This window comes from Budorcas taxicolor, chromosome 9 (assembly GCF_023091745.1).
Source record: "Budorcas taxicolor isolate Tak-1 chromosome 9, Takin1.1, whole genome shotgun sequence".
Lineage (NCBI taxonomy): Eukaryota > Metazoa > Chordata > Mammalia > Artiodactyla > Bovidae > Budorcas > Budorcas taxicolor.
The window spans coordinates 62,161,035-62,186,976 of record NC_068918.1 but is presented as its reverse complement, the minus strand read 5'-3'; the positions used below and the strand labels follow the sequence as shown (position 1 = coordinate 62,186,976).

The following is a 25,942-nucleotide window of genomic DNA, read 5'->3' as shown; positions in this document are numbered from 1 at the left end:
TAGTCTAGTCCCTTAAATTGCCACATTCATTGTTTCCTTTGTGTACCTGTAGACACATAGGATAGGGGGGCCTCCCAGAGGAAAAGAATCAGACATGGCCTTCTTAACATGCTGCTGCTGCTGCTAAGTCACTTCAGTCGTGTCTGACTCTGTGTGACCCCATAGATGGCAGCCCGCTAGGCTCCCCCGTCCCTGGGATTCTCCAGGCAAGATCACTGAAGTGGCTTGCCATTTCCTTCTCCAATGCATGAAAGTGAAAATTGAAAGTGAAATCACTCAGTCGTGCCCGACTCTTACATGAGAGAAGCCAATTTAGACCTGAGCCATTTTGTGATCTAAGCCTGGCCACAATGCTTGTCTTTGCAGAATAGGTCTCCATAGAAAATGATTTTAAGGGAACAAGAAAAATAAAAGTTTTTTTTTTTAAAGGAACCTCTGAGATCAAACCAGGAGATTAGGATTGACATATATGCACTGCTGTGTGGTGCTGCTGTAAAGCACTGGAAGCTCAGTTCAGAGCTGTGTGATGACCTAGGGGTCGGATGGGGATGGGGTCGAAGGAAGGTCCAAGAGGGAGGGGATATATGTATGCATATGGCTACTTCAGTTTACCTCATTGTATAGTACAAACTAACACATTATAAAATGATTATATTCCAATTAAAAAAATTAAAAAGCAGATAGATATATAGAGGCCAGAAATATGACTTGACTATGTTGGAGACAGTATATCAGTTGTAAAGACTCCCAGGTCAATTCTGAAGGTAGATCAGTCTGAAGCACACTCTTGAGCTGTTTTGTAGGATCCAAACACCTGCTAAGGACTCACTCACTCAACCACCAGGCTGACTGGAATCTAAGAAGAGATGATGACCCTCCTGGTGCTAGTGGTAGAGAACCTACCTGCCAATGCAGGAGACAAAGAGATACGAGTTTGATCCCTGGTTTGGGAAGATCCCCTGGAGAAGGAAATGGCAACCCACTCCAGTATTCTTGCCTGGAGAATCCCATGGACAGAGGAGCCTGGCAGGCTGCAGTCCAAGGGGTCGCAAAGAGTCGGACATGACTGAAATGACTTAGCACTAGCACTCCTAACTCCAGCCAACTAGAGCCTGAGTGCCAAATTTGGCCCTAAGTCTATGCTGAATTCTTCTTTGCTCAAGGCCCTTCATGAATACCAATGTACCCTTAGTGTAAAACTTCTCCCATTTCGCAATATCCTCAGTGTTCCCCCATTTCGCAATATCCTCAGTGTTCTTACTAGTTGCAAGTAAAAAAAAAAAAAATCCTTCCTTCTGCCCTTTAGGTTGATTATATCTTCTGGCTCAACACACACCAAGAGGCAAACCCAGTTTTTAGGTAAAGTTAGGGATCAGAGATTTAACTGAGGCATCCTAAGAGAGGCTATTGGTGTCACCAGCCACAGTGTAAGCTGATGGATGGAATTCTGTTCCAAGAACAACAATCATCCACGTAAAGACTTCCCCCAAATGGTATGTGCCAGGCAGGCTGGAATTGCCAGCTTGGTGTAGTAGTAAATGTGGGGAAGGGGAGGAGTTATTTAGCCCTCTGTCTATTAAATCTATTTATTTTTTGTTGTTCTTGCAATAGAATTCCATCCATCAGCTTACATAGGGCTACTTAACAGCCCTATTAAATCTCTGTCTTGCAGTAGGATTGTGTCCCTGGGCACACTTCACAAGTGTTTCTCAGCTGTTTTCTTTCCTCCTTTAGTTGGGACAGGCAGGTTAAAGAGGATTAGAGATGGGGTATTACTGTCGCCCAGAAAGGTTCAGTTCAGTTCAGTTTAGTCGCTCAGTCGTGTCTTTGTGACCCCATGGACTGTAGCCTACCACGCTCCTCCGTCCATGGGATTTTCCAGGCTAGAGTACTGGGGTGGGTTGCCATTTCCTTCTCTAAAGGATCTTCCCGACCCAGGGATCGAACCCGGATCTCCCTCACTGTAAGCACACGCTTTACCGTCTGAGCCACCAGGGAAGTCCTTCCATTGAAGACAAGTTTGGTCAAGAGAACAGAATGCTCTGTATTTCAAAGTAGGTGCATTTTTCCTCCTCCTATAAGAGGCAGCACAGGATGTTTTACTTCCTCATTATTCTCTCAGAGAACCTGGTTGGGCTTCTGGAGTAAAAGTTATAAAAATGTGAGGACCCTCCTAACACCGAAACCTCCTCCACACCCTGCCCCCCACCCTGTGTTTATCTTACAAGCCTGTCCAGTAATTTGGCAAACACCGCTGGGGTGATCATAACAGGACTGGCTGCCTCAGTGGCCTCCTACTCCAGGCAAGCCTGTCTCTCTAACTTTGGGGGTTATGTGCTGACTTCAGTTCTCGATATATCTAAAAACGTTGCTCCTTTGCAGTTGTTCAGCTGTGGGTTTTTTGTTTTTTTTTTTTTTGGTTGAGAAAATGAGAGAGAGGACTTTGAAGTTCTAGTTATATTAGACTGGAAACACAGTGGGAGACTTATTTAAATTTTAATTTGAATAAGATCAAAGAAGTATATTTTTTTAAATCTCTAGGTGACTCATTCCACTTTTAACTTTTCTATCAGAGCTTCCGTTATAAATTCTTATGGAATGATTACAATCTCCTTGTAAGAAAAAAACAGATAAATGGAAACCTCTATTAAAGAGAGTTGGGAGACCAGAAGGGGAAGTTCTTATGCCCCGTGACAACAGCAGAGCCATATACAGGAAGAAGACCACTCTCTCCATTCCTGGCAAGGACTCTTTGCGGCAAGAACTCAGCCAAGGAAAAACCAGGGACTCTTTGTTAACTCTAGTCCTCTCAACTTCCTTTTTCTCTCTGTAAAAGCATTCTCTTTCTCTTGCCCTGCGCACCATGGTGGCAGATCCCGAATTGAGATTCTCTGCTGATCCTGAATAAACCCGTCTTTGCTGGAGCAATATCCCATAGTCTGTTTCGGGTCAACACCCTTGTGACGTACTGAAGTACATGTGTTTCTACCCACCTGGGAAGGGAAAGCCCAGAGGAGATCAGCAAGCAGAGGGAGCTGATATTTGCTACAGACTTAAGAGGACCTGGTCAACACAACCTCTTGGCTGCTTAGGCCGTCACAGAATAAAGTTATGATAGTCCTGAAGTTTAAAAAAATAAGAATATATGCTCTTCTGCAACCTGAACAACAAAAACACCATCCAAAGTGAAACCTAAAACTAAAACAATCATAAGCACTAATTCTGAAAACATAAAAAAAAGTTTTCCTCAATTCACAGCTAAAATTTGCCTTCTAATTCCATATCAAAATCTAAGCTTTTTTTCTATTTTATATTATTTTCCCTTCTCTCTCCCTCTATCACCTTCTTATTCTCCCTCTCATTCTTTATACTCACCCTCTACGACTTGTGTGGTTTGCAGTCTTTAAGATGGTCCACAGTAATCTGTGCCTCATATATGCCCTTGGGTAAGTAAGCCCCTCCCAACAAGTGTACTGACTGGGTGGTTTGTTTTTTTTTTTTTACATTTCTTTTTAATTAGAGGATAATTGCTTTGCAATATTGTGATGGTTTTTGCATATATCAACATGAATTGACCATAGGTATACATGGGTCCCCTCCCTCTTGAATCCCCTTCCCATCTCCTACTCCATTCCATCCCCCTAGCTTGTCACAGAGCACCAGCTTTGAGTTCCCTGCATCGTACTTTTAATGAATATAATATAACAAAATGGATGGGCTGTCACTTTCGAGATGACATTACCAAAGACTGCGGCTTCTCTCTTGGATGGTGGGTTTTCTTGTTACCTGGGTTTGAGGGAAGCGGGATGCCAGCATGTGAGTTTCCTTGTAGTGCGACCAGGGGCCTTCACAGCAAGGAACGTGCTGGGCCATAGGCAATGTGGACCTGAGGCCTGCCTGGAGCCATGTGAGCCTAGACCTTAGAACTGACTCTTTTCCCAGTCAAGCTTTGGTAACTGTGGGACAGAGGCACCTAGCCAAGCTGCCCAAGGCTTCCTGACCCACAAAAAATGTGAGATCATACAAGCTTGCTCTTAGAAGCCATTATTTTTGGGGGGTGATTTGTCATATAGACAATGAATATTCCTCTTTGTCCTGAGTCTTCACCATTTTGAGGAAATGAAAGTGAACAAAATATGAAATTCAAATATTCACAAGGTGATAGTAATAATAACTCACTATTGAAAAGCTGTTTATTCTTCAAATTATTTACATAAACTACTAGGTGCTGAAGTTCTAAGATGTATGAATTCCAGAAATTCATATGTTTAAGTTCTAACCCTCTGCACCTCAGCATGTGAGTTTATTTGGAAATATGATCATTTCAGATGTAATCAGTTAAGATGATGTCATACTGGAGTAGGATGGGCACTAAAGCCATTGACTGGTGGCCTTGTAAAAAAAGTAAAAGTTTGGGGGACTCAGACATATCCACAGAGAGAATATTGGGTGAAGACATACAGGGAGGAGACAGCTAAATACAAGGAAAGAGGCATGAACAAATCTGTCCTTCATAGCCCTCAGGAAGAGCCAATTTTGCTAACCCCTTCCTCTGAAACTTCTATCCCCCAGAACCATAAGACAACACATTTCTGTTGTTTAAACCACCTAGTGTATGGTACTTTGTTACAACAACCCTAGTAGATGGAAAGTACATGCATTTTCTTATTTGACCCTCACACAGCCCTGTAAGAAGGGGTCATTTGTCATGTAAGATCTGTTCACATCTACGTCTGTGATGTAAAAATCACAAGGCTTTCCTGAAGCTAGCTTTTGTCATTTATTTTTAAAGTACTAAGTTCTGGGAGCCACGTGATTCACTGTGTTTTCTCTCTCTCTATAAATAACAGCGCTTACTCTGCTTTTCAGCAGTCGCTGGACTTCAGCATGATTCTGTCTCAGTTGCTGAACTATGTGGCCGTTTTGTTTTTCTGTGTCTCCAGAGCCAGCTCCCTGGATACCTTTATTGCAGCTGTTTATGAGCACGCAGTCATATTGCCTAATGCCACCCTTGTGCCAGTGTCTCCTGAAGAGGCCTTGTCAGTAATGAACCGGAATTTGGATCTTCTGGAGGGAGCAGTGGCGTCAGCATCGAAGCAGGTACCATTTCTCAAGTGTGCTTCTGGCTCCTATGTAGAGAAAGGGTGGCATCCTAGTAGATAGAATCGCTGTCAGGGTCAATTACACTTTTGAATGACATATGTCTCAGGGTAGCCAAGACCTTGTTTTGCAATCAAAGTCCTCCCTGCTCCTAGTTTTTAGGGCAAAGACACTATTACATGCTTCCCTAACAGTGACAGCAACATTTGGAAAACACAACTTGGTTATTATTAAGTGACAACAAATCTTAGAGGAACTTGCTAAAATTCAACTATTTTGTTGATTTTGTTGCTCTTTTCTGTTACAGGTGGAGGGTTGGAGGATAAATGGGTCAGGAATCAATAGCTATTCTTAGAGTACTGGTGTACTTTGGTGCTCTTAAGAGTCTGTAGGTTAGTTTGTAACACCAAAACAAACTTAAGTTGCAAATTACTTACCAGTGTGTATTATATACTTCATACTAATTACAAAAATACATATGTTAGTGCTTAGTAAGTTCTTGAATTGAATGAAGGGTTAAGGTTGCATGTGTGGTTTGAATGAATGTGGTTGAAATAAGCTATGTGGAGAGCAGGTAAAGGCAAGGGATATATAAAGTCCAATGAGAGTCGTGAATGTATACATATAGCATGTATTTATCAGCATACATTCTTGTACATACAAAGATTTAAAAGGTTATTAAGAATTCTGAGTTTTTTTTTTTCACCTTTAGTTCAACTGCTTCCTTAAAGGCCACACACACAGCAGCTTCCAGGGTGACTCTTCCACCAGAGTTGCCCAGGTGAGCTCAGGTTGTACCTCTAGGCCTGGCACCATTCAGATAACCATGTCAGAGCTCCTTTCTGAGAAATGGGGATTGCATTTGTAAGGTATGAAGTGGGGAAGGCTGGAGCAGAAAAGTGAGTGATAAGTATCCTGACATACTCAGGCAAGATAACTAGCCAAAGGTCAAGGAGGGGGTTTATTCAGGGAAGAGTTAGGTTTATAGTTAACAACTGCAGCAGGTGGCAAGCCTGTGAGTAGCCTGGAAAAATATTAACAGCTATGAATTGATGAAAAAGTGACATAGAAATGATAACTGTGGGATTAGGAAATGAAAGTGGTTGGGCAAAGAAAATAAATAATAAATATACAAAAAACAGAAGAATAAGAAAAAAAAAAAAAGCAAATTTTGTTTTTCAGCCACTCAGGTCCTCTTGTAGGCCACCTCTTTTATATTTCGCTTATTTGAACAATATACTGATTCTGCTTCATTTGTAACAGGGTGCACATATCATTGTGACCCCAGAAGATGGCATTTATGGTTTTAACTTCACCAGGGAATCTATCTACCCATATTTGGAGGATATCCCAGACCCTCAAGTGAACTGGATCCCTTGTAATAATCCTGACAGGTAAAGAAATGTATTATGGAGAATTTAACCATGAACATGAACTTAATCTGAGAAAACTTTGTAGATCATTGTATAAGCTTCACTATCAGCTGTAAGTTTCAGGATACTTTTATGATTTTTCATCTCCTACAAATATGTGTCTTAGGAAAGTGAATATGAAGTCAGTGCTATAAGATGACATCAGAATCTAATTCCAATGTGAATTTCCACTGTGGGAATGAATCTGGAGAGATGATAGCATAACTTACTTAAGGTCACAGGGTGTTTGGTTAGAAAAAGAACCATATCCAAACTCTACTCTTCTGACTCCTTACCAGTGAGCAGAAAATTGCTTTCCTGTGTAGGTCTGTACTTTTAAAACAGGGTGAGAAAATAGTGAAACAGAGTCACATGTCAGCTTACTATTGAAATTTTCCCTTTCTCATCAATAAGATAGTTGGATGACATGAATGAATATGAAATTCTTAAAGCTTAAGATGAGGACCTAGGAGGTGGATAGAGCAGAATTGAGTCAGAGGTTATTTATTTTTGAAATTTATATGGCTGTGCTGGAGCTTAGTTGCTGTATGCAGGATCAAGTTCCCTGACCAGGGATTGAACCTGGGCCCCTTGCATTGGGAAGCCAGAGTCTTAACCACTGGACCACCGGGGAAGTCCCATATAAGTGGTTTAAATCAAATCTAGAATAAGAAATATGAAGTCTGATAAAAGTACACTATTACTTTTAATATAAGGAAAACATATGAACTATACATTTAAGAGAATCATGTCAGTTGACTCACATTTCCAAATGCACTATTGCTAAAATTGTACAAATTCCTTTTTTTGGAAAAGCTCTCAAAACCACACAAACTAACAACTGTGTCTGCATATAGGGACACCTTGGTTTTTGACAAAGTTCAACATTATTTACCTTAATATTAACAAACTATTTTAATTGCATTTCATCACATCACAATTATTTCTTATTTAACCATGTCCTATGCTCAAGGTTCAGTTCTAAATGACAAGCCTTCTGTTCTCACTTCCATTAGGAATTGCCTTTCTTTCTTTCTGAATGACCTTTCCCTAGAACCAAATTTCCTAGGGCCTTCTGATAATTCCCACCAGGGTGTTGCTTTTGTTCCATTTCAAGAAGTTTGGTAGTCTTCCTTTTTTCCCATCAACCAATGACATCTCTGCCCTTGCTTTTATTTAACACAGTTTTGGAATACCTATTATGTCCAAGCACAGTTCTGGACAGTGGAGTGAACAAAAAGAACTAAAAATCTTTGTCCTTTGGAGCTTATATTCAAGTGTGGAAACAGTCAATTGAAATTAAAAAAAAAAAAAAAGATATTTGTTTAGTTATCTATCACCTGTCAACCTATCTACAGTATGGAATGGAGATAAATATTACAGGAAAAAATAAAACAGGAAAGATGAATATAGTGGAAAGAATGAGCTTTCAATTTTTATGTCACCAGAGGGCTTCATGGTGGTATCTAAGCAAGACTTAAAGGAAATGAGGGAGGAAGTCATATGGGCATCTGAGAAAAGAACCTTCCAGGCCAAGGGAATTCTAAATACCAATGTTCCATGGTCAGAGTGCATGTCTGGCATATTAAGAACAGCAACAAAGTTAGTGAAATGATGTGAAGAAGTGGGAGAAAAGTAGGAGATGGAGGCAGAAAGGCAGACAGATTGGAGGGCCCTGATAGTATAGGGTTCCTGGGCCATACTAATAACTTTGGTACTTAGGTGAGAAAGTAGCCATTGGTGAGTTTTGAGCAGAGAAGTGACATACTCTGACTTCAGTTTTATAAGGATCATTTCTGTGTCCTCATGGAGACAAGACTCCAGAAAGGTCAGTAAAAATGCAGGAGATAGTTTAAAAGCTATGATGGCAAGCTAGGCAAAGAGATGCTGGTGTTTGGATGAAGATGGTAGAAGTTTGAAGAGGATTTTGAAGTGCATCAGCCCTGCTTTACCCTGTATCTCCCACCCTGTGCACGTGGACAGCTCTGCATAGAATGCCTTTTCCCCAGATGCCACATATCTAGCATGGTGTTTCCTGTAATGGTGCATGCCTCTGCATGCATCTTAAGTCACTTCAGTCGTGTTCAACTCTGTGCGACCCTGTGGATTATAGTCTGCCAAGCTCCTCTGTCCTTGGGATTCTCTAGGCAAGAACACTGGAGTCGGTTACCATGCCCTCCTCCAGGGGATCTTCCCAACCCAGGGATCAAACCCCTGTCTTCTGTGGCTCCCACATTGCAGGCAGAATCTTTCCACTGAGCCACTAGGGAAGCCTTTGTGTAGTGGTAGGACCCAACAAATATTTGCTGAATATTTCATCTGCACTTTTTAAAAGTTAGTAAAATTGTCTTCCATAACGGACAGTTTTTATTATATTTTGAGACTGAATGCTTTGTCTTAGGAAATACACTTTAATTCTTCCATTTCACCTCCCTTTCTGTTCCCAGTGGACATAGGACAGAGCTCTGCGTTTATTCAGTTTAGTTCAATTGCTCAGTTGTATAGGACTCTGCAACCCCATGACCCGCAGCACGCCAGGCCTCCCTGTCCATCACCAACTCCTGGAGTTTATCCAAACCCATGTCCATTGAGTCGGTGATGCCATCCACCCATCTCATCCTCTGTCGTCCCCTTCTCCTCCTGCTCTCAATCTTTCCCAACATCAGGGACTTTTCAAATGAGTCAGCTCTTCGCATGAATTAGCCAAAGTATTGGAGTTGCAGCTTCAAAATCAGTCCTGCCAATGAATGCCCAGGACTGATCTCCTTTAGGATGGACTGGTTGGATCTCCTTGCAGTCCAAGGGACTCGCAAGAATCTTCTCCAGCACCACAGTTCAAAAGTATCAATTCTTCGACGCTCAGCTTTCTTTACAGTCCAACTCTCACATCCATACATGACCACTGGAAAAACCATAGCCTTAACTAGACGGACCTTTGTTGACAAAATAATGTCTCTGCTTTTGAATATGCTATCTAGGTTGGTTATAACTTTCCTTCCAAGGAGTAAGTGTCTTTTAATTTCATGGCTGCAATCACCATTTGCAGCGATTTTGGAGCCCCCCCAAAATAAAATCTGACACTGTTTCCACTGTTTCTCCATCTGTTTCCCATGAAGTGATGGGAGCAGATGCCATGATCTTCATTTTCTGAATGTTGAACTTTAAGCCAACTTTTTCACTCTCCTCTTTCACTTTCATCAAGAGAACCTTTAGTTCTTCTTCACTTTCTGCCATAAGGATGGTGTCATCTGCATATCTGAGGTTATTGATATTTCTCCCAGCAATCTTGATTCCGGATTGTACTTCCTCCAACCCAGTGTTTCTCATGATGTACTTTGCACAGAAGTTAAATAAGAAGGGTGACAATATACAGCCTTGATGTTCTCCTTTTCCTATTTGGAACCAGTCTGTTGTTCCATGTCCAATTCTAGCTGTTGCTTCCTGACCTGCATATAGGTTTCTCAAGAGGCAGGTCAGGTGGTCTGGTATGCCCATCTCTTTCAGAATTTTCCACAGTTTATTGTGATCCACACAGTCAAAGGCTTTGGCATAGTCAATAAAGCAGAAATAGATGTTTTTCTGGAACTCTCTTGCTTTTTCCATGATCCAGGAGATGTTGGCAATTTGATCTCTGGTTCCTCTGCCTTTTCTAAAACCAGCTTGAACATCTGGAAGTTCACGGTTCACGTGTTGCTGAAGCCTGGCTTGGAGAATTTTGAGCGTTACTTTACTAGCATGTGAGATGAGTGCAATTGTGTGGTAGTTTGAGCATTCTTTGGCATTGCCTTTCTTTGGATTTAGAATGAAAACTGACCTTTTCCAGTCCTGTGGCCACTGCTGAGTTTCTCAACTTTGCTGGCATATTGAGTGCAGCACTTTCACAGCATCATCTTTGAGGATTTGAAATAGCTCAACTGGAATTCCATCACCTCCACTAGCTTTGTTCATAGTGATGCTTCCTAAGGCCCACTTGACTTCACATTCCAGGATGTCTGGCTCTAAGCGCGTGATCACACCATCGTGATTATCTGGGTCATGAAGCTCTTTTTTGTACAGTTCTTCTGTGTATTCTCACCACCTCTTCTTAATATCTTCTGCTTCTGTTAGGTCCCTACCATTTCTGTCCTTTATTGAGCCCATCTTTGCATGAAATGTTCCCTTGGTATCTCTAATTTTCTTGAAGAGATCTCTAGTCTTTCCCATTCTGTTGTTTTCCTCTATTTCTTTGCACTGATTACTGAGGAAGGCTTTCTAATCTCCTTGCTATTCCTTGGAACTCTGCATTCAAATGGGTATATTAAGGGCTAGGAAAATATTATGGATTAAGTGAGAAGCAGATTCAGGCTAACAGAAGCAAAATGCATTTTTGAACTCCAAATCAAAACTTGTGGTCTAACAAAGAATTTTGGAGCCTTTCTGGGTATAGCAAAGAGTCTGAACAGTTAGTCTAAATGGAAATAGATTAGAATATATGCTACTGTTTCAAAATTAATATAGACAAGAGGAAAATATGCAATCATGGCTGTTTTAGAAATCCAGAAGAGTAGGCTTCTATTTCATGTGCCTATTCTACCACTTGGAGTATTTGAAAAGATTTGAGATAAATATGTTTCAAATGGTTTAATGTCTCATATTTATAACTGTGCATTTCAGATATTAATTTAAGCAAGTGAAGGGAAATATTATTAAATGGTCATTTTATATAGATAAATTAACATAATAATTTTTAAAAGATGTTTCCTGTCTTTGTTGGTTTTTTCAAGGATATGTTTTGTGGGTCTATTGCTATGGTTTTGATTATATTGCCAGCAGATGGCACCAAATTTTCATTCTTCCAACAGTTTATCACAGCTTTCTCAGGTATTCCTCAATTACCTTCTATTAGCCATTTATTATTTCAGTGTTATGCCAATAAAGAATAAATATTGTTATATGTCTGAGGTCTTACTGTTCAAAATTGTGTTCTAATTGCTTTACTGGGACAACTACTGGTAACATGATAAGGAATAAAGAAATCAAGCATTAACAAATATTTCAATATTTCTGGTTTTCCATATAGGCTGGCACTGTTCTAGTCCAACCCTTATTGCTTCTAAACTGAGCTATGATAACAGCTTCCTAATGATTCCCCATATTTATACTCTGATATTCTAGTACATTCTATGTTCTGATGCCCTAGTAATCTTGAAGAAAATTCATATCATGTGACTTCTGTTCTCAAAACATTTAATAGTACCTCTTTGTTACATTTGGAAACGATTTCTTAACCTCTTGTGCAGAGCTCTTCTCCTATTACCCAAAATGCATCTCTAAAATTCCCTTTTTTCCCCCTAAAGATGCTGTTGCTCCAGAGAGAGTGGCTAGTTTCCTGAACAAGATTTCCCTTTTCTACTGCCAAGGCTTTTTTCCCACTTAAAAAAAAAAGTGAGGTAAAATACACATTACATAAAATTTACCATCTTAGCCATCCTTAAATGTAGTCAGTGGTATTAAGTGCATACACGTTGTTGTGCAGCCATCATGTCCTCCTTCTCCAGAGCTCTTTTCATCAAGCAAAACTCAAACTCCATACCCATTAAACAGGCACTCCTCTTGTGCAGCACATACGCTGAAACTGGAACAAGACAGAGAAGATTAGCATTGCCCCCCGTCCAGGGATGGCATGAAAATCCCTGAAGCGTTCCATATTTTTGGAAATGAAAGAGGGGACTTTATAACCGATACCACAGAAATACAAGGGATCATAAGAGCAATTATATGCAAACAAATTGGACAACTTGGAAGAAACGGATGAAGTCCTAGAATTAGGTAGAAAGATAGGATTCCCAGTGCCTTCTTCCCATAATCATCTTACTTCCAAGATGTTGTTCTTTCATTCAGAATACTTTTTAATGCCATTTTTCTTCCAGGCATGGGTTCAGCAAACAGGAGATATGGGTCTTTGTCCCATAATATCTATAAGATGTGATATACATTATGAAGTGAAAGTCATTCAGTCGTGTCTGACTCTTTGCGACACTATGGACTGTAGTCCGCCAGGCTTCTCTGTCCATAGACGACACTGGAGTGGGTAGCCATTCACTTCTTCAGGGGATCTTCCCAACCCAGCTCCCCTGCATTGCAGGTGCATTCTTTACCAGCAGTGTGACCAGGGAAGCCTAAGATGAGCATATAAATAAATATATTAATTATAGATGATAATAAATGCTATAAAAAATGCATAGCCCAGAATCTCATCATAGAATAGTTTTCTACAAAGTGCCACAAAAATGTACTTCTTCTGAAGTTTCTTGTTTAAATCTTTCCCTTCTATCTATGCTATTTAGAATTTATTTTTGTGTTTACATATATATTCAAGAAACTATCATTCTGAATTTTATTAAAAGCTAAGCTTTATGTTTTTTTCCTCTTCCAATGAATATATAACAGATTTGGTCACACACCAGTGCAACAAAGACTCAGCTGTCTGGCCAAGGACAACTCCATCTACATTGTGGCAAATATCGGGGACAAGAAGTCATGCAATGCCAGTGACCCTCAGTGTCCCCCTGACGGTCGTTACCAATACAATACTGATGTGGTGTTTGATTCTAAGGGAAAACTGGTGGCACGCTACCACAAGGTAGAATTTATCTGCAAATAATTCAATTACTGAATGCTTAACAAAATAAGTGAACAAGAAGGGAAACAATCATTATTGCTGATAATAAGCTTATTTTAAAAACAGTATAAACAAAGTATAGAAAGTAATGATTATTTGTGATAAGGTCTTAGAAAAAGGATATTTCCTGTACATTTAGGAACACAGGAGTGTGTCATTAGAAGTGTGTGGGAGTCAGTAAGAGTGACCTGCCTTGAAATAAAATGTTGCCTTTTGGACTTTGTCTTTTTTTTTTTTAATGATGGATGGTCATTTTCCTTTTCTAAAAAACATTCATTTATTCACTTTTGACTACACTGGGTCTTCGTTGCTGCATGTGGGTTTTTCCTAGTTATGGTGAGCGGAGGTTTCTCCTTGTTGCAGTGTGCAGGCTTCTCATTGCAGTGGCTTCTGTTGCAGGGCAGGGCTTTAGAGTACTGGCTCCGTAGCTGTGGTGCATGGACTTGGTTGCCCTGTGGCATGTGGAATCTTGCTGGACCAGGGACTGAACCAACAGAGAAGCCCTGCATTTTGCACTTTTAATGACATGACCTGGCAAAGGGTAAAGCTAGAATGAAAAACTTACCAGTCTTGTTTTCAAAGAGAAAAAGAGCAAAGTTCTTTGTCTGCAGAAAATTGTTAAGTGTTCTTGGCAAATAGAAGCTATCTATCATTTCTTTTATATCTTGTATAATAATATTCAAGAAGTTGTTAATAGATAAGGATTCCCTTATACATATCTATCAAATGTGGAACCTGAGCCAAAGGCTCCTATCAGCGTAGTCATCTCTAATTCTCTAACGTTCTTTCCCTATGGAGACAGTGGTCATAGATGAGGTTGGCACAGTTTAATAAATGTGAGCTTGAACTGTTTTAGATGCCGTGACATCTGGGCCAGCTTCTTTAAAGAGATTTCCCCCCATCATCTTCTGTTTATCGCAGCAAAACCTTTTCTTGAATGAAGATCAATTCAATGCACCCAAGGAACCTGAGGTCGTGACTTTCAACACCACCTTTGGAAAGTTTGGCATTTTCACGTGCTTTGATATTCTCTTCCATGATCCTGCTGTGACTCTGGTGAGAGATTCCCGTGTGGACACCATACTCTTCCCAACAGCTTGGATGAATGTTTTGCCACATTTGTCAGCTATTGAATTCCACTCAGCTTGGGCTATGGGCATGAGAGTTAACTTCCTAGCATCCAATCTACATTACCCCTTGAAGAAAATGACAGGTAACGTGTAGTCTTTAAGATTTTGATGTAATCAAAAAGGAAAAACAAAATGTTTTCTAGCTAGCATGTACTCCGTAACAAAATTCTTTCAACTGTTAATGTTTGCGTATCTAGCTGGTAACATGCTGTACAAGCCATCTCAACCCAAATTGTTTCATAAACTGGTTTAACTTTATTTAACTTAAATATACACTCTTTTTTCTTTTTTTCAAAATTCACCACTTCTTACATGAAATTCTCTTCTTGGCTTCTTCGTGTCATACTTTACTGGATTTCATCTCATCTGTCTGACTTTATCAGCATATTTTACTGAAATTAATGAAAGATACAGCTTAGAAGAAGTAAAATGTTCATGTGAGTTTAGAATATATCACCCATGCAACTCCTTTTGGTTTTACTGTTTTAAATGCCATTTTCAGGGAGTGGCATCTATGCACCTGATTCTCCACGAGCATTTCATTATGATATGAAGACAGAGGAGGGAAAACTTCTCCTTGCACAACTGGACTCCCACCCACACCCCACGCCGGTGGTGAATTGGACTTCCTATGCCAGTGGTGTAGAAGCCCATTCAATGGGAAACCAGGAATTTACAGGCACCATCTTTTTCGATGAATTCACCTTCTTGGAGCTCAAAGAAATTGGAGGAAATTACACAGTTTGTCAGAGAGATCTCTGCTGTCATCTAAGTTACAAGATGTCTGAGAAAAGATCAGATGAAGTTTATGCCCTGGGAGCATTTGATGGACTACATACTGTTGAAGGAAGCTATTATTTACAGGTAATGATTGTTTTGGTGGCAAGGGAATTACTGGATAAAACACAGGACACCCAGTTAAGTATGAATTTCAAAAAACAATGGATTACTTTTATTATGAGTATGTCCTACTTTGGTGTTTATGTGTATACTAAAAAAATTGGCTGTTTACTTGAAATTTCCCTTTAGTTGGGTATCCTTAATTTTTATTTGCTAAAACTTTCGATCTTAGATGTCAGTCCAATGCTTGCTCATTTTGGCAAACATTTCTTGAATGCCCAACACGTACCAGATATATATTCAGCACTAATGAGATGAAGATGAGTAAGTATGGACTCTTCTCTTTAGGAATTTAGTAGCAGAGTAAGACAGATGACCATAGTTTCAGTATAGGTTGGCATGTGATTGAACAAAGAAGGCACATTTTGCTGTAAGAATACTAAAGAGCTACATTTAGTCTAATTTGGAGATCCAGGAAAGTTTCTGAAGACATGATGCTTGAGTTTATGCTATTTTATCCTGGTGAAAAAAAGTGGGAGGGAATTCAAGATAGGGTGAAGAGCCTGAGCAAGGCGGTGGATGTGTCAAAAAGCAGGGTATACAGAAATGAGCAAACAGTTGAGTCACTAAAGTGTTAGCATAAGAAGCAAGGATGGATGGAAGATGAGCATAGAGCCAGGATCACACCCTGCAGGACCTTACCTGTCATTCCTAAGATGGGGACTTTGTTCTATCAGTGATGGTTTCTGCCAGAAGGTGTTCTGCAAGGGAATGATGCTGTCAAGACTGTTTATGAGTACATCGTTTTGGTTGCACTGTGGATCATGAAACATAGGGCAAAATGGCTAGTTGTATTATTAAAATAGTCCTACTAGGGCTTCAACCAAGATTGTGTTCATATGAATAGAATCAGGATGTGGAGTCAAGAAATATTTAGAAAACTAATCTTAGTAGCTGATTTGAGATGAAACAGGAAAACAGAATGAAGGGTCTGGAATGTACCAGGTTTCTGGCAAGAATGGCTGGATGAATGGGATGCTTTGACGGAAGAGGATTTGAGAGGAGGAGTAAACTGGATGGTAGTGGGAGAGATGGTAAATTCAGCTTTGGATGTGTGGGCTTTTCATTACTTTGGGGACATTCAGTTGTATCCAATAAGTTATTGAATGTAATATGACACTTAAGGGAGATATTAGATTTAGAAATAGTTTTGAGATTTAGCAGGAAAAAAGTTGTGATAAACCCACAAGAAAGAGTGAATTGCAAAAACTGACTAATGGTAAAGAATAGTGAGCTAAAGGTGAAATCTTTTTTGAAGCTCCTGTATTTGGGCAGGAAATAAACAGAACAGGAACTTGCAATTATGATTGAGAAATAAAGGAGCATTTAAAGAGAACTTTTATCAAAGGTAAGGTAAGTAGGGACTCTCAGAAGGAGGAAACTGAAGTGTATTTGTGCAATAGGTTTACCATTATTGCATGAATAATATATAATTTTGTTGGAATCTCCTGGGCTCAGAATGATAGACTGAAAGACAGATTATAGTGGGTTGAAAAGTGAGAGGTAAGTGAGGATATTGAAAGAATGAGTGAATATTTTCTTCTTCAGAAAGTGTATCTGATTCAGGAAGAAAGGAAACAAGATAGGAGCTAGACAGAGACTCATGGTAATGCTGTTTCTGTTTTTCCAATAGATGAAAGAAACTTGATTATCTTTATAGGCCTAAGAGAAAGAGCAACAAAAAAGGACAGGATGAAAATATGGGAGGAATCAATATTCCTTCTCAGAGCTCTGAGGTGCTAGAAGAAAGGGGAAAAAAAATGCTATCAAGAACACAGGTAGAAAAAGTCCAATGATTGGAAACTAGTTTAAAAAATTATGTTGTAGAAGAGTATCTATTGCCACATGAATATTATCATATATTACATGGCATATTGACATATATTGCTTTATATTCTTGGTACATATGTCTGGTATTTTATTGCCATATTGCTTTTTAAAATAAAAAATTGATATATTATTTTTTATTATTTGTGATCTATTTTTAAGTTTAAAGAAATGATTATAAAAACAACATAGCATTCTTTTGATTCTTCCTCTCTTTTCCCTGCTTCCCTCTCAGTCTTATCTGCCTCTCTGCCTGCCCCAGAGTCTTGACTCCACTTGAGGGGATCAGCCATAGGTCTCTTCTTAGTGTTGGGAGGTTGCTTAGTGCTCCAAGTAAAACCAAGAAGCTCTCTGTTATTACTGCTGAACAGTGATCCTTCAGCTAAGCCACTGGTGCCAGACAGGTTTTTAAATTTAAAATTCTAAATTTAGAAAATTTCTTCACATATATGATGACCTTTTTTTCTTTTTTTTTTTTTAACTGAAACTGTTTGAAAACTTTGAGCATGTGGTTGATACTTGCCCACTTTAAGCTTCATGGGGGGACAGTCTAGCTGGGCTTTTTACTAGAAGAATCCCTGAAGCAAGTGTCTTTAGAGACTTCCTTTGGGGATGATTCAGTTTCCCATATTTCAAAATTTTTCTAATCCTTTACTGAATAAGTTTGCTTAATTTAGCAAATAAAAATACAGGGTGCCCCAATAAATTCAAAATTCAGATAAACACAGATTAAAAAAATATATGTCCAGGTAATAGTTGGGGACATATTTATACTAAAAACTGGTTTTGGTATTTTTAGTTTACCTAAACTTCAGATTTAACTGGGACTCCTGTCCTGTAATTTATTAGGAAACCCTATCCCTGAAGGAAAAAATGCCTTTTTAACAGAATGTAGAGAATCAGCAGCTGACTCATTGTAAAAGTCCCTGAAGCTGGGAAAGATTGAGGGCAGAAGGAGAGGAAGGTGTCAGAGGATGAGATGGCTAGATGGCATCACCAATGCAATGGACCTGAACTTGGGCAAACTTCAGAAGATGGGGAGGGACAGAGAGATCTGCCTTGCTGCAGCCCATGGGGTCACAAAGAGTTGGGAATGAGTGGGTGACTGAACAAGAAGAGAATCAAGTTGGGGAAATGCAGGGTAGAAGGGCATGGTATCACTATTCAGCATGACTCATTCGAAACATCCCCTTACTAAGTCTTTCAGAGTCTCCATCTAAACATTGTCTTCTTTACCCTCTCTGGTAATAAAGGTTCCGTCTTTTACTGGAACTGGGGAAGGGTAGTTGCCCATCCATGTCTGGAGACTCATCATTGAGGCACTCTTAACAACTTCCTACAAGTTTTCCTTTCATTAAGCACCCCAACATACTCTCAGGTACTGAGTTACCTAGTGCTCCCGGGGATGGAATCTCTTGAGTATTCTGCAGTGTGAAAGCAAAAATGAAAGTCACTCAGTCATGTCCAACTCTTTGTGATCTCATGGGTTGTAGCCCACCAGGCTCCTCTGTCCATGGATTTATCCAGGCAAGAATACTGGAGTAGGTAACTATTCCCTTCTCCAAGGCATCTTCCTGACCCAGGGATCCAACTGCACTGCAGGCAGATTCTTTACCATCTGAGCCACCAGGAAGCCTATTCTGCAGTGTAGACAGGTTGATTCTAGGCTTTCTTCATGCTAATCGGGAGACTCCATTTCGATACCTAGGTTGGGAAGATCCCCTGGAGAAGGGTATGGCAACCCACTCCAATATTCTTGCCTGGGAAATCCCATGCACAGAAAAGACTGGCAGGCTACAGTCCATGGTATTGCAGAAGAGTTGGACACAACTTAGTAACAAACCTTCCAAATATTCCTTTGTACATATGTACCACATCTTTTTATCCAATAGTCTATTAATAGGCATGTGAGTTGCTTCCTCAGTTACCGTTTTTGTGTCAATACCCAAACTTCTAAACTTTTGTTATAGTCTGTCTTCCTCCTGTTCTCCTAATTTTATGGGTCCATGTCCTCCACAATAATAATAATAACAATGTTTGTTTTAGTAGGATTGCAAGGGAACAAAATAGAAGCATATATTCACCTTTATGTGAAAGTTATTTGTATCCCATCTTGACCCCCTTGCTCAAAAATACTTGCTCTCCAACTTCAAATATGGAAGGAGGAAAACCAGTCAAGGGCCATTGCTTTAATCAGGCAATAAATGAAGGTAGCTTGGAGTAAAATTTTGAAGATGCAGTATAGATGGAGATAAATGAAGAAGGTTCTTCCTTTTGGGAGTTTTGCATCCACACGGTGAGATGATTCACACACTTAGATTTACATGCAGGTAGCTTTGTAATATAGTGTAGTATACTGTAACTAGGTAGGATAACGAAAGCACTTTCAGCCCTTGCTCAGGTGTAGGGTATGTGATTCCTCCAGCTCATGAACTGTCTGTAGATCAACTCCAGGGTTCTCTACAACTTTAAAGTTCCTTCATTGTTAGAAATAGGTGATAAGATAGAAATTAAACTAGTGTCTAAACTTTTTAGAAATAATTGAACACTCTTGATTACTATAAGCGTGGCTAACTTGAAAACAATAAGGTATAATTGTTCATGGCTATAGACCAAAGACCTATTATTTCTTTACGTGGTTTAATCTTTTTACAGTGAATTGCAGAAATAGATGTAAGAGATGCAGGTTTGATCCCTGGGTCGGGAAGATCCCCTGGAGGAGGGCACAGCAATCCACTCCAGTATTCTTGCCTGGAGAATCCCACGGACAGAGGAGCCTGGTGGGCTTATGGTCCATAGGGTCACAAAGAGTTGGACACAGCTGAAGTGACTTGCCATGTACACAGAAAGCACTAGGGTCTGAAGTCCCCCCCCCCCCTTTTTTTTTTGCTAATTGCAGTAGTATTCAGCAACGAAGCAGATTAGTCTAATGAGGAAGCAATATTATAACAAACATTATAAACAAAAGGACATAGACATGTTTTTCTAGATCAAGAGAGTGTCTCAATTGGCTTTCCTAAGACGTAACTGTTTTTAAACTGACTATTCTCTTATTCTGTTCCTAGATTTGTACTCTGCTGAAGTGTAAAACAACAGACTTACACACTTGTGGTGACTCAGTTGAGACTGCTTCCACCAGGTTTGAAATGTTCTCCCTCAGTGGCACGTTCGGAACCCAGTATGTCTTCCCAGAGGTGTTGCTGAGTGAAATTCAGCTTGCACCTGGAGAATTTCAGGTACAAATCTTTGCTTAATATTGATAAATCATTTTATGTAAGAAGAAACATCTTTTGAATAGAAAAATCTGCCCAAGTGCTTGCAAATATCATGAAAATCTTCATTTGGAGAGAGTAAAATTGGACTTAGGGCTCATCAAGGACATGGAGCACATGGAATCTCTTGTCTAAAGATCCTTTAGAGAAGCAGTCCCTAGACTTTTTGGCACCAGGGACTGGTTGGAGAAGACTCTTGAGAGTCCCTTGGACTGCAAGGAGATCCAACCAGTCCATCCTAAAGGAAATCAGTCCTAACTATTCATTGGAAGGACTGATGTTGAAGCTGAAACTCCAATACTTTGGCCACCTGATGCGAAGTACTGACTCATTTGAAAAGACCCTGATGCTGGGAAAGATTGAGGGCAGGAGGAGAAGGGGACAACAGAGGATGAGATGGTTGGATGGCATAACCGACTCGATGGACATGGGTTTGGGTGGACTCCGGAAGTTGGTTATGGAGAGGGAGGCCTGGCATGCTGCGATTCATGGGGTTGCAAAGAGTCGGACATGACTGAGTGACTGAACTGAACTGAACTGAACTGGTTTCATGGAAAACAATTTTTCCACGGACCATCGGGGGAGTAGAGAGAATGGTTTTGGGATGCGACTGAACAACAACAAGAAAGCACACTTGCTGTGCACTTTATTTCTTTTATTATTACATCATTTCCACGTCAGATCATCAGGCATTAGATCCTGGAGGTTGGGGACCCCTATTTTAGAGAACAACTAGTGTAAAGAAATATATTTTACTGTGGGGACTTCAGGGAGTGGGCTGGATGGTTTTAGGTCTGTCGAGTAGAAAGAAGACTAGAGAAAGAGTGGCAGGACCAGTCGTACCAGAGGAAGCCTCCTTGTTTAGGGGAGGGATGGCCTAGGACAGTTGAAAAGAATTATTTTTGTGGTGTGTTCGAAGGCCCTGGGTGACCATCCAGAAAAGGAAAGAAAGAAAAGCTGAAAGAGAATTGGATAGTGGCTGAACTGGCAAGAAGCAAGCCTTTTAAAAAGAATATGCCAGAAATAATTTCTTCCTGCACAAGTGTTCTGTTCAGCCACATTCTCCCACTGACTTTACCTGCAGGTGCCACTCTTACTCCCCTTTCTTGGTCCAAACAGTTACCATGGGGAGTTGAGGACAGTGAGCAGATAGGGAGGCTGTGATGAGGGATGATAGAAGCTCAGCTCAACGCCCCCTTAGTCAAGCCCTCCTGATCCTTTGGAGGAGTCTTTCTTGCCTGAGAGAACAAGAGTTCTCTCATATATTCTCAAATCAATTGTTTTGTGTTTATTAACTCATGGGATGCCTTCTCAGATGAGTAAATTATAAGATATAGAATATAGACATTTCAGTAAGTACCAGTTCTATAGCTCCAATTTTTCTCTATACCTTTTCAAGTATTTCAGATGGAGTAGAATATGGCCATTATTTTCAATGTTTCTTCATCCAGTTGAACCGAATTTTACTGAAAGTTATTCTCAGTCAGCTTCCCTGTGTTTTAATTAGGTATCAAGTGATGGACGCTTGTTCAGCCTGAAGCCAACATCTGGACCTGTTTTGACGGTGACTCTCTTTGGAAGGTTATATGAGAAGGACAGTGCACCAAATGCTTTATCAGGCCTCACGACACAAGCGCTAAGGGTAATGTTCATAGTTATAATACCTATTGTGTACTCATTAGATTGGTAGAATATTTAAACCTTCTATTTTTACTTTGGATAATTTAAAAAATAATGAATATGAAAAGAAGAATGCATCTGGGATTTTGATAATAGTGCTCATGATCATTCATATCAATGAATTGCTAATACATTTTTTTCTCTGGTTTAGAAACACACACACACACACACACACACACACACACCAGACAATATAAAGTAGATAAAGTGATAAAATTTTGAAAAAGAACAAGTTATACCCATCTGTTAGGTTTTTTTTTTTTTAGTGAGAATTAAATAAGTTACTACAGTTAACTTAGACAACTTCTCAGCTCATGGTAAGTATTGTATATATGTTAACTTTTACAATGATATGGGACTATCACAGGAAAACCAATTGTGATGTGTTTATTGCTAAACTCCTATCATCCCTGATTGTTTAAAGTGCATATATTTTCTAATAGTTCAGCTACTCTGTATATTTTGATTAGAAAGTCAATAAACTCAAAAGCCAATTGGGTGTGGCTTGATAACTAGCACTAATGTATCCCAGAGAGCAGCTGAGCTTACATCTAGAAATCTACTCAAGAGCCTGAAAATTTTTTATGTGCTTTTCAGTGGTGATTGACTGCCTATTTAGAGCTTTGTCTGTCTTGTCAATCTGTAAACAAATTAATACGGTGACTATAAAGTAGATGTTTATCAAATCTGGCTTCTTAATGGCCTGTGAGCTAAGAAAGGTTTTCAGGTTTATGAAGATTTGAAAAAGAAAATTAAAGAAGACTGACATTTTGTGACACATGAAGATCATTTGAAATTCAAATTTCAGTCTCCATACCTAAAGTGTTATTGAAGAAAGCCATGTTCATTTGTTCAGTACTGGTGATGTTTTTCATTCTGCAGTTGTGGAATTGAGTAGTTGTGATGGAGATTGTATAGACTACTTGGCCAAAGTAACTGAAAGTATTTACTACCTTTACAGAGAAACATTGCTATCTCCTGCTCTCAAGTATTAAAGAACAATGCATCTTAATATTGAAAACAGTAAGGGCAAATTATCCTTGAGTCTCTTTCTTATTCTTCCACCCAAAGAGAAATGAAGTATTTTCATTTGCTTTCTGTTATATTAACATCACAAAAAGATTACCTTGATTAACGTATGGCCAAATATGTCTAATAGGCTAATACCCCAAACAAGTGAATATAAGTTTATAAACATGATTAATATTCAATCATTCTAAGATACCACATCACAGTCTTTTGTTGCATTTGTTATTTACTGACATTTCTGAAAGAAATAATATTTTTTATTTTATTTTTTAATTAAACAATTTTAATGAAAGTATAATTGCTTTATAATGTTGTGTTAGTTTTTAGTTTCTAGTTATTAAATTTTCCTGGAGATCATTTAAGAACTGCTCATGTTAATATATTGTCTGATATTTTTTTCCTGTGACAAATTTGCTACATTGTCTTAAAATGATTTTTTTAAATTAAACATTGCAGCAGTGAATTTACTCTAAAAAATGACATTTACTGCATTCATACCCAGCTCTGGATATTTTCACTCTGGATTTCTTTAATGGATGTAGATTTTTTTAATGATAGTTTTGATGTGCTTTTTAACTGTAATTTTTATTTCTTCTGCTTAAAGTATTTGTGATGCTCACTTGATACCAACAGCTCAATCCAAAGACAGAAGCATGAAAAGTAAATAAGGTCTAACGCGAAACAATGCTGAATGGGAAGGAGGAAAGAAAAAGGCAGAGGAGGAAAACCATGAGGATTCTCCATAATTTAATAAAAATATGGCACTTTCCTTAAAAACTAAAAATGAAGGCTCTTAAAATGGATGATAATGCAAAAGACACGTGTTCACTCATACATTTGCACACGCACACACACACAGATATACCCCAATGGCTATACACAGAGGCCCTAGCACTTATGAAGGGGCACCTAGTTGGACACAGGTGCAGATTAAAATGTGAGTCGGTGTTGTTTGTGCTTCTAGAAAAGTGCTTATGGGAGAAAGCTTTGTTTGGGTATGGTGATCTCAAACAGGAAACACTATGCATCTCTTCAAAAGCCAACAATCAAAAATGCTATCCTACAGGAAAATGAGCCTGCCTGCACTTGGAGGTCTGAGTTCTCCTGCTCCACAGTCTCATGTTCCTTCAGCCTCCAGGCATGGCAGGAGCACTTGGCTGCTATATGTACTTTCTAGTCATAGTTCACAACTTGGTAAATTTCAATGGCCAGGGTTAAAGACTTCGTGAGCTTTCCTAACAATGGACTGTGGTTTTGGCTTAATCTTAGAAAACTTAGATTTCCGATTTCCTACAGTCAAACATTTCCTGGGCATGGATGCTGGAGAAAGCAAGGGCTCCTTGACCTGATTCATACCCCGTGGGGACATGAATGGTGTTAGGGCCAATGGGACTCCGTGTCTGGTGGTGTGCTGACAACAGTTGACCTGGACTGATGGGATTCTTCATGCAGGTTTGAGACACAATGCTGGGTGAATAGACCCAGATGCCAGACCAGGATCTGGGCCAGTTAAGCAGCTAGCTATAGCTCTGGATATGAAAGCTATGATCATGAAGACACATATTAACTGCCGTAGAACACTGACTGGAGGAGCCAACGGACTGTCACTCTCTTCATCCAACTCTCTGTCTTTTTCTTTATTCCTTACTAAATGCATCTTTGTGATGATGGGAAACCTACTTCAATGGCTTATTTAATAGAGACTTAATGAAGCCAGTGGAGTTGGGAGAGAGTGGTTACTCTGGGCTTAAGGTAGGGACATTTTCTTCATCTCAATTCATTCTTTTTTTTTTTTTTCATAAAAAAATCCCCCAAACTGTCAAAATGTTGCCATAGTATTTTCTTTCTTCCTTTACTAAAAGTATTCACTTTCAAGTTGGTGAAGAAGATACTGAAGGGAAAAAGTTCCTTAGATCTAGGAATATATCTGTATAAAATTAAAAGAAATAAAAACAGAAACAAAACAGAACTTCTAGATTGCAAGAGTAATCAGTCCTTGGAGAGGGTTCAAAATACTGTGGTCTGCTCCCTGTGATAAGAATATTCCCACGTTGTCTTGATCTCTGGTCTCCCAAAAAATTCAAAATTGCAAAAAGGGAAAAAATAAACAAATGCAAAATAAAAGTGCCCCAGCAAGAATGCATGGCCCCTCATCCTTATTTTCTGGAGCCAGGGAATATCCCATGCCTCACACTCTCAAAGGATAGTCACTATATTCCAGCCCTTATCAGCTCTTTAGCATCCATCCCATTGGGACATCCATGTGTAGTAGAATCTACAAGAGCTGTGTTTTTTTTTTTAATATTTCAACTGTATTTTATTATTGCTGAGGACTGAACAACAACGACAATAATAATGAACGTTTTCAAGCATGAACTGTTAAAAGATAAACTGAGGCATGTTAAACATTCTAAGAGTTAATTTCAGCAAAAATGAGTTTGAATAGGGCAGCACCAAACCAAAAATGGTTAGGAGAGGTCCTCTGACAGGAGGGACAAGCGTTAGGGACAGACTTTTATAGAAAAGATGGAGATCCAAAGCAATAAATTATTTGATTGGCAATAGCTTAAGTAACTGGCTTATTTGGGAAAGCCTAGTGGGCTGTTTGTAATTGGTTGAGGTGGCCGAGAGGAAACCCCACGTCCTAGAGGTGGTGGCTACATGGGCGCAGGAGGGCCGAGTGGAGCTACTGCACGTCCAAGATCCGGAGGGGTGGCCATGAGGAGATACCCCTCATCCAAGGTAAGGAGCAGCACCTGCATTTTGCTGGAGGAGCTGTGAAGAGATACCCCAGGTCCAAGGTAAGAGAAACCCAAGAAAGATGGTAGGTGTTATGAGAGGGTGTCAGAGAGCAGACACACTGAAACCATAATCACAGAAAACTAGCCAATCTGATCACATGGACCACAGCCTTGTCTTTCTCAATGAAAC

General features: G+C 39.5%; 1 protein-coding gene and 1 non-coding gene across 3 annotated transcripts; both read left to right on the top strand.

Moving 5' to 3' along the window:
- Positions 1–4,887: 4,887 nt before the first annotated feature.
- LOC128053288 (pantetheinase) lies at positions 4,888–23,742 on the top strand. 2 transcript variants are annotated; one of them, XM_052645788.1, is made up of 8 exons: positions 4,888–5,100; positions 6,364–6,494; positions 12,942–13,134; positions 14,095–14,386; positions 14,806–15,167; positions 20,096–20,266; positions 21,810–21,944; positions 23,645–23,739. In XM_052645788.1, the coding sequence occupies exons 1-8, from the start codon at positions 4,888–4,890 to the stop codon at positions 23,666–23,668; spliced, it is 1,521 nt and encodes a 506-aa protein (XP_052501748.1). In that variant the 3' UTR covers positions 23,669–23,739. The 2 variants fall into 2 exon arrangements, with proteins under 2 accessions (XP_052501748.1, XP_052501749.1); XM_052645789.1 differs by having other exon boundaries at positions 4,911–5,100; positions 23,616–23,742.
- LOC128053623 (U6 spliceosomal RNA) lies at positions 12,096–12,204 on the top strand. Its single transcript, XR_008199942.1, has one exon. It is a non-coding gene; the product is annotated as a U6 spliceosomal RNA (small nuclear RNA).
- Positions 23,743–25,942: the final 2,200 nt, after the last annotated feature.

Bases quoted from the DNA above. Each gene is read 5' to 3' on its own strand.
- LOC128053288 (XM_052645788.1), top strand. From the start codon at position 4,888: ATGATTCTGTCTCAGTTGCTGAACTATGTGGCCGTTTTGTTTTTCTGT. The intron at 14,387-14,805 runs GTAACGTGTAGT...TGCCATTTTCAG, and splicing joins CCCCTTGAAGAAAATGACAG to GGAGTGGCATCTATGCACCT. The intron at 15,168-20,095 runs GTAATGATTGTT...TTCTGTTCCTAG, and splicing joins AAGGAAGCTATTATTTACAG to ATTTGTACTCTGCTGAAGTG.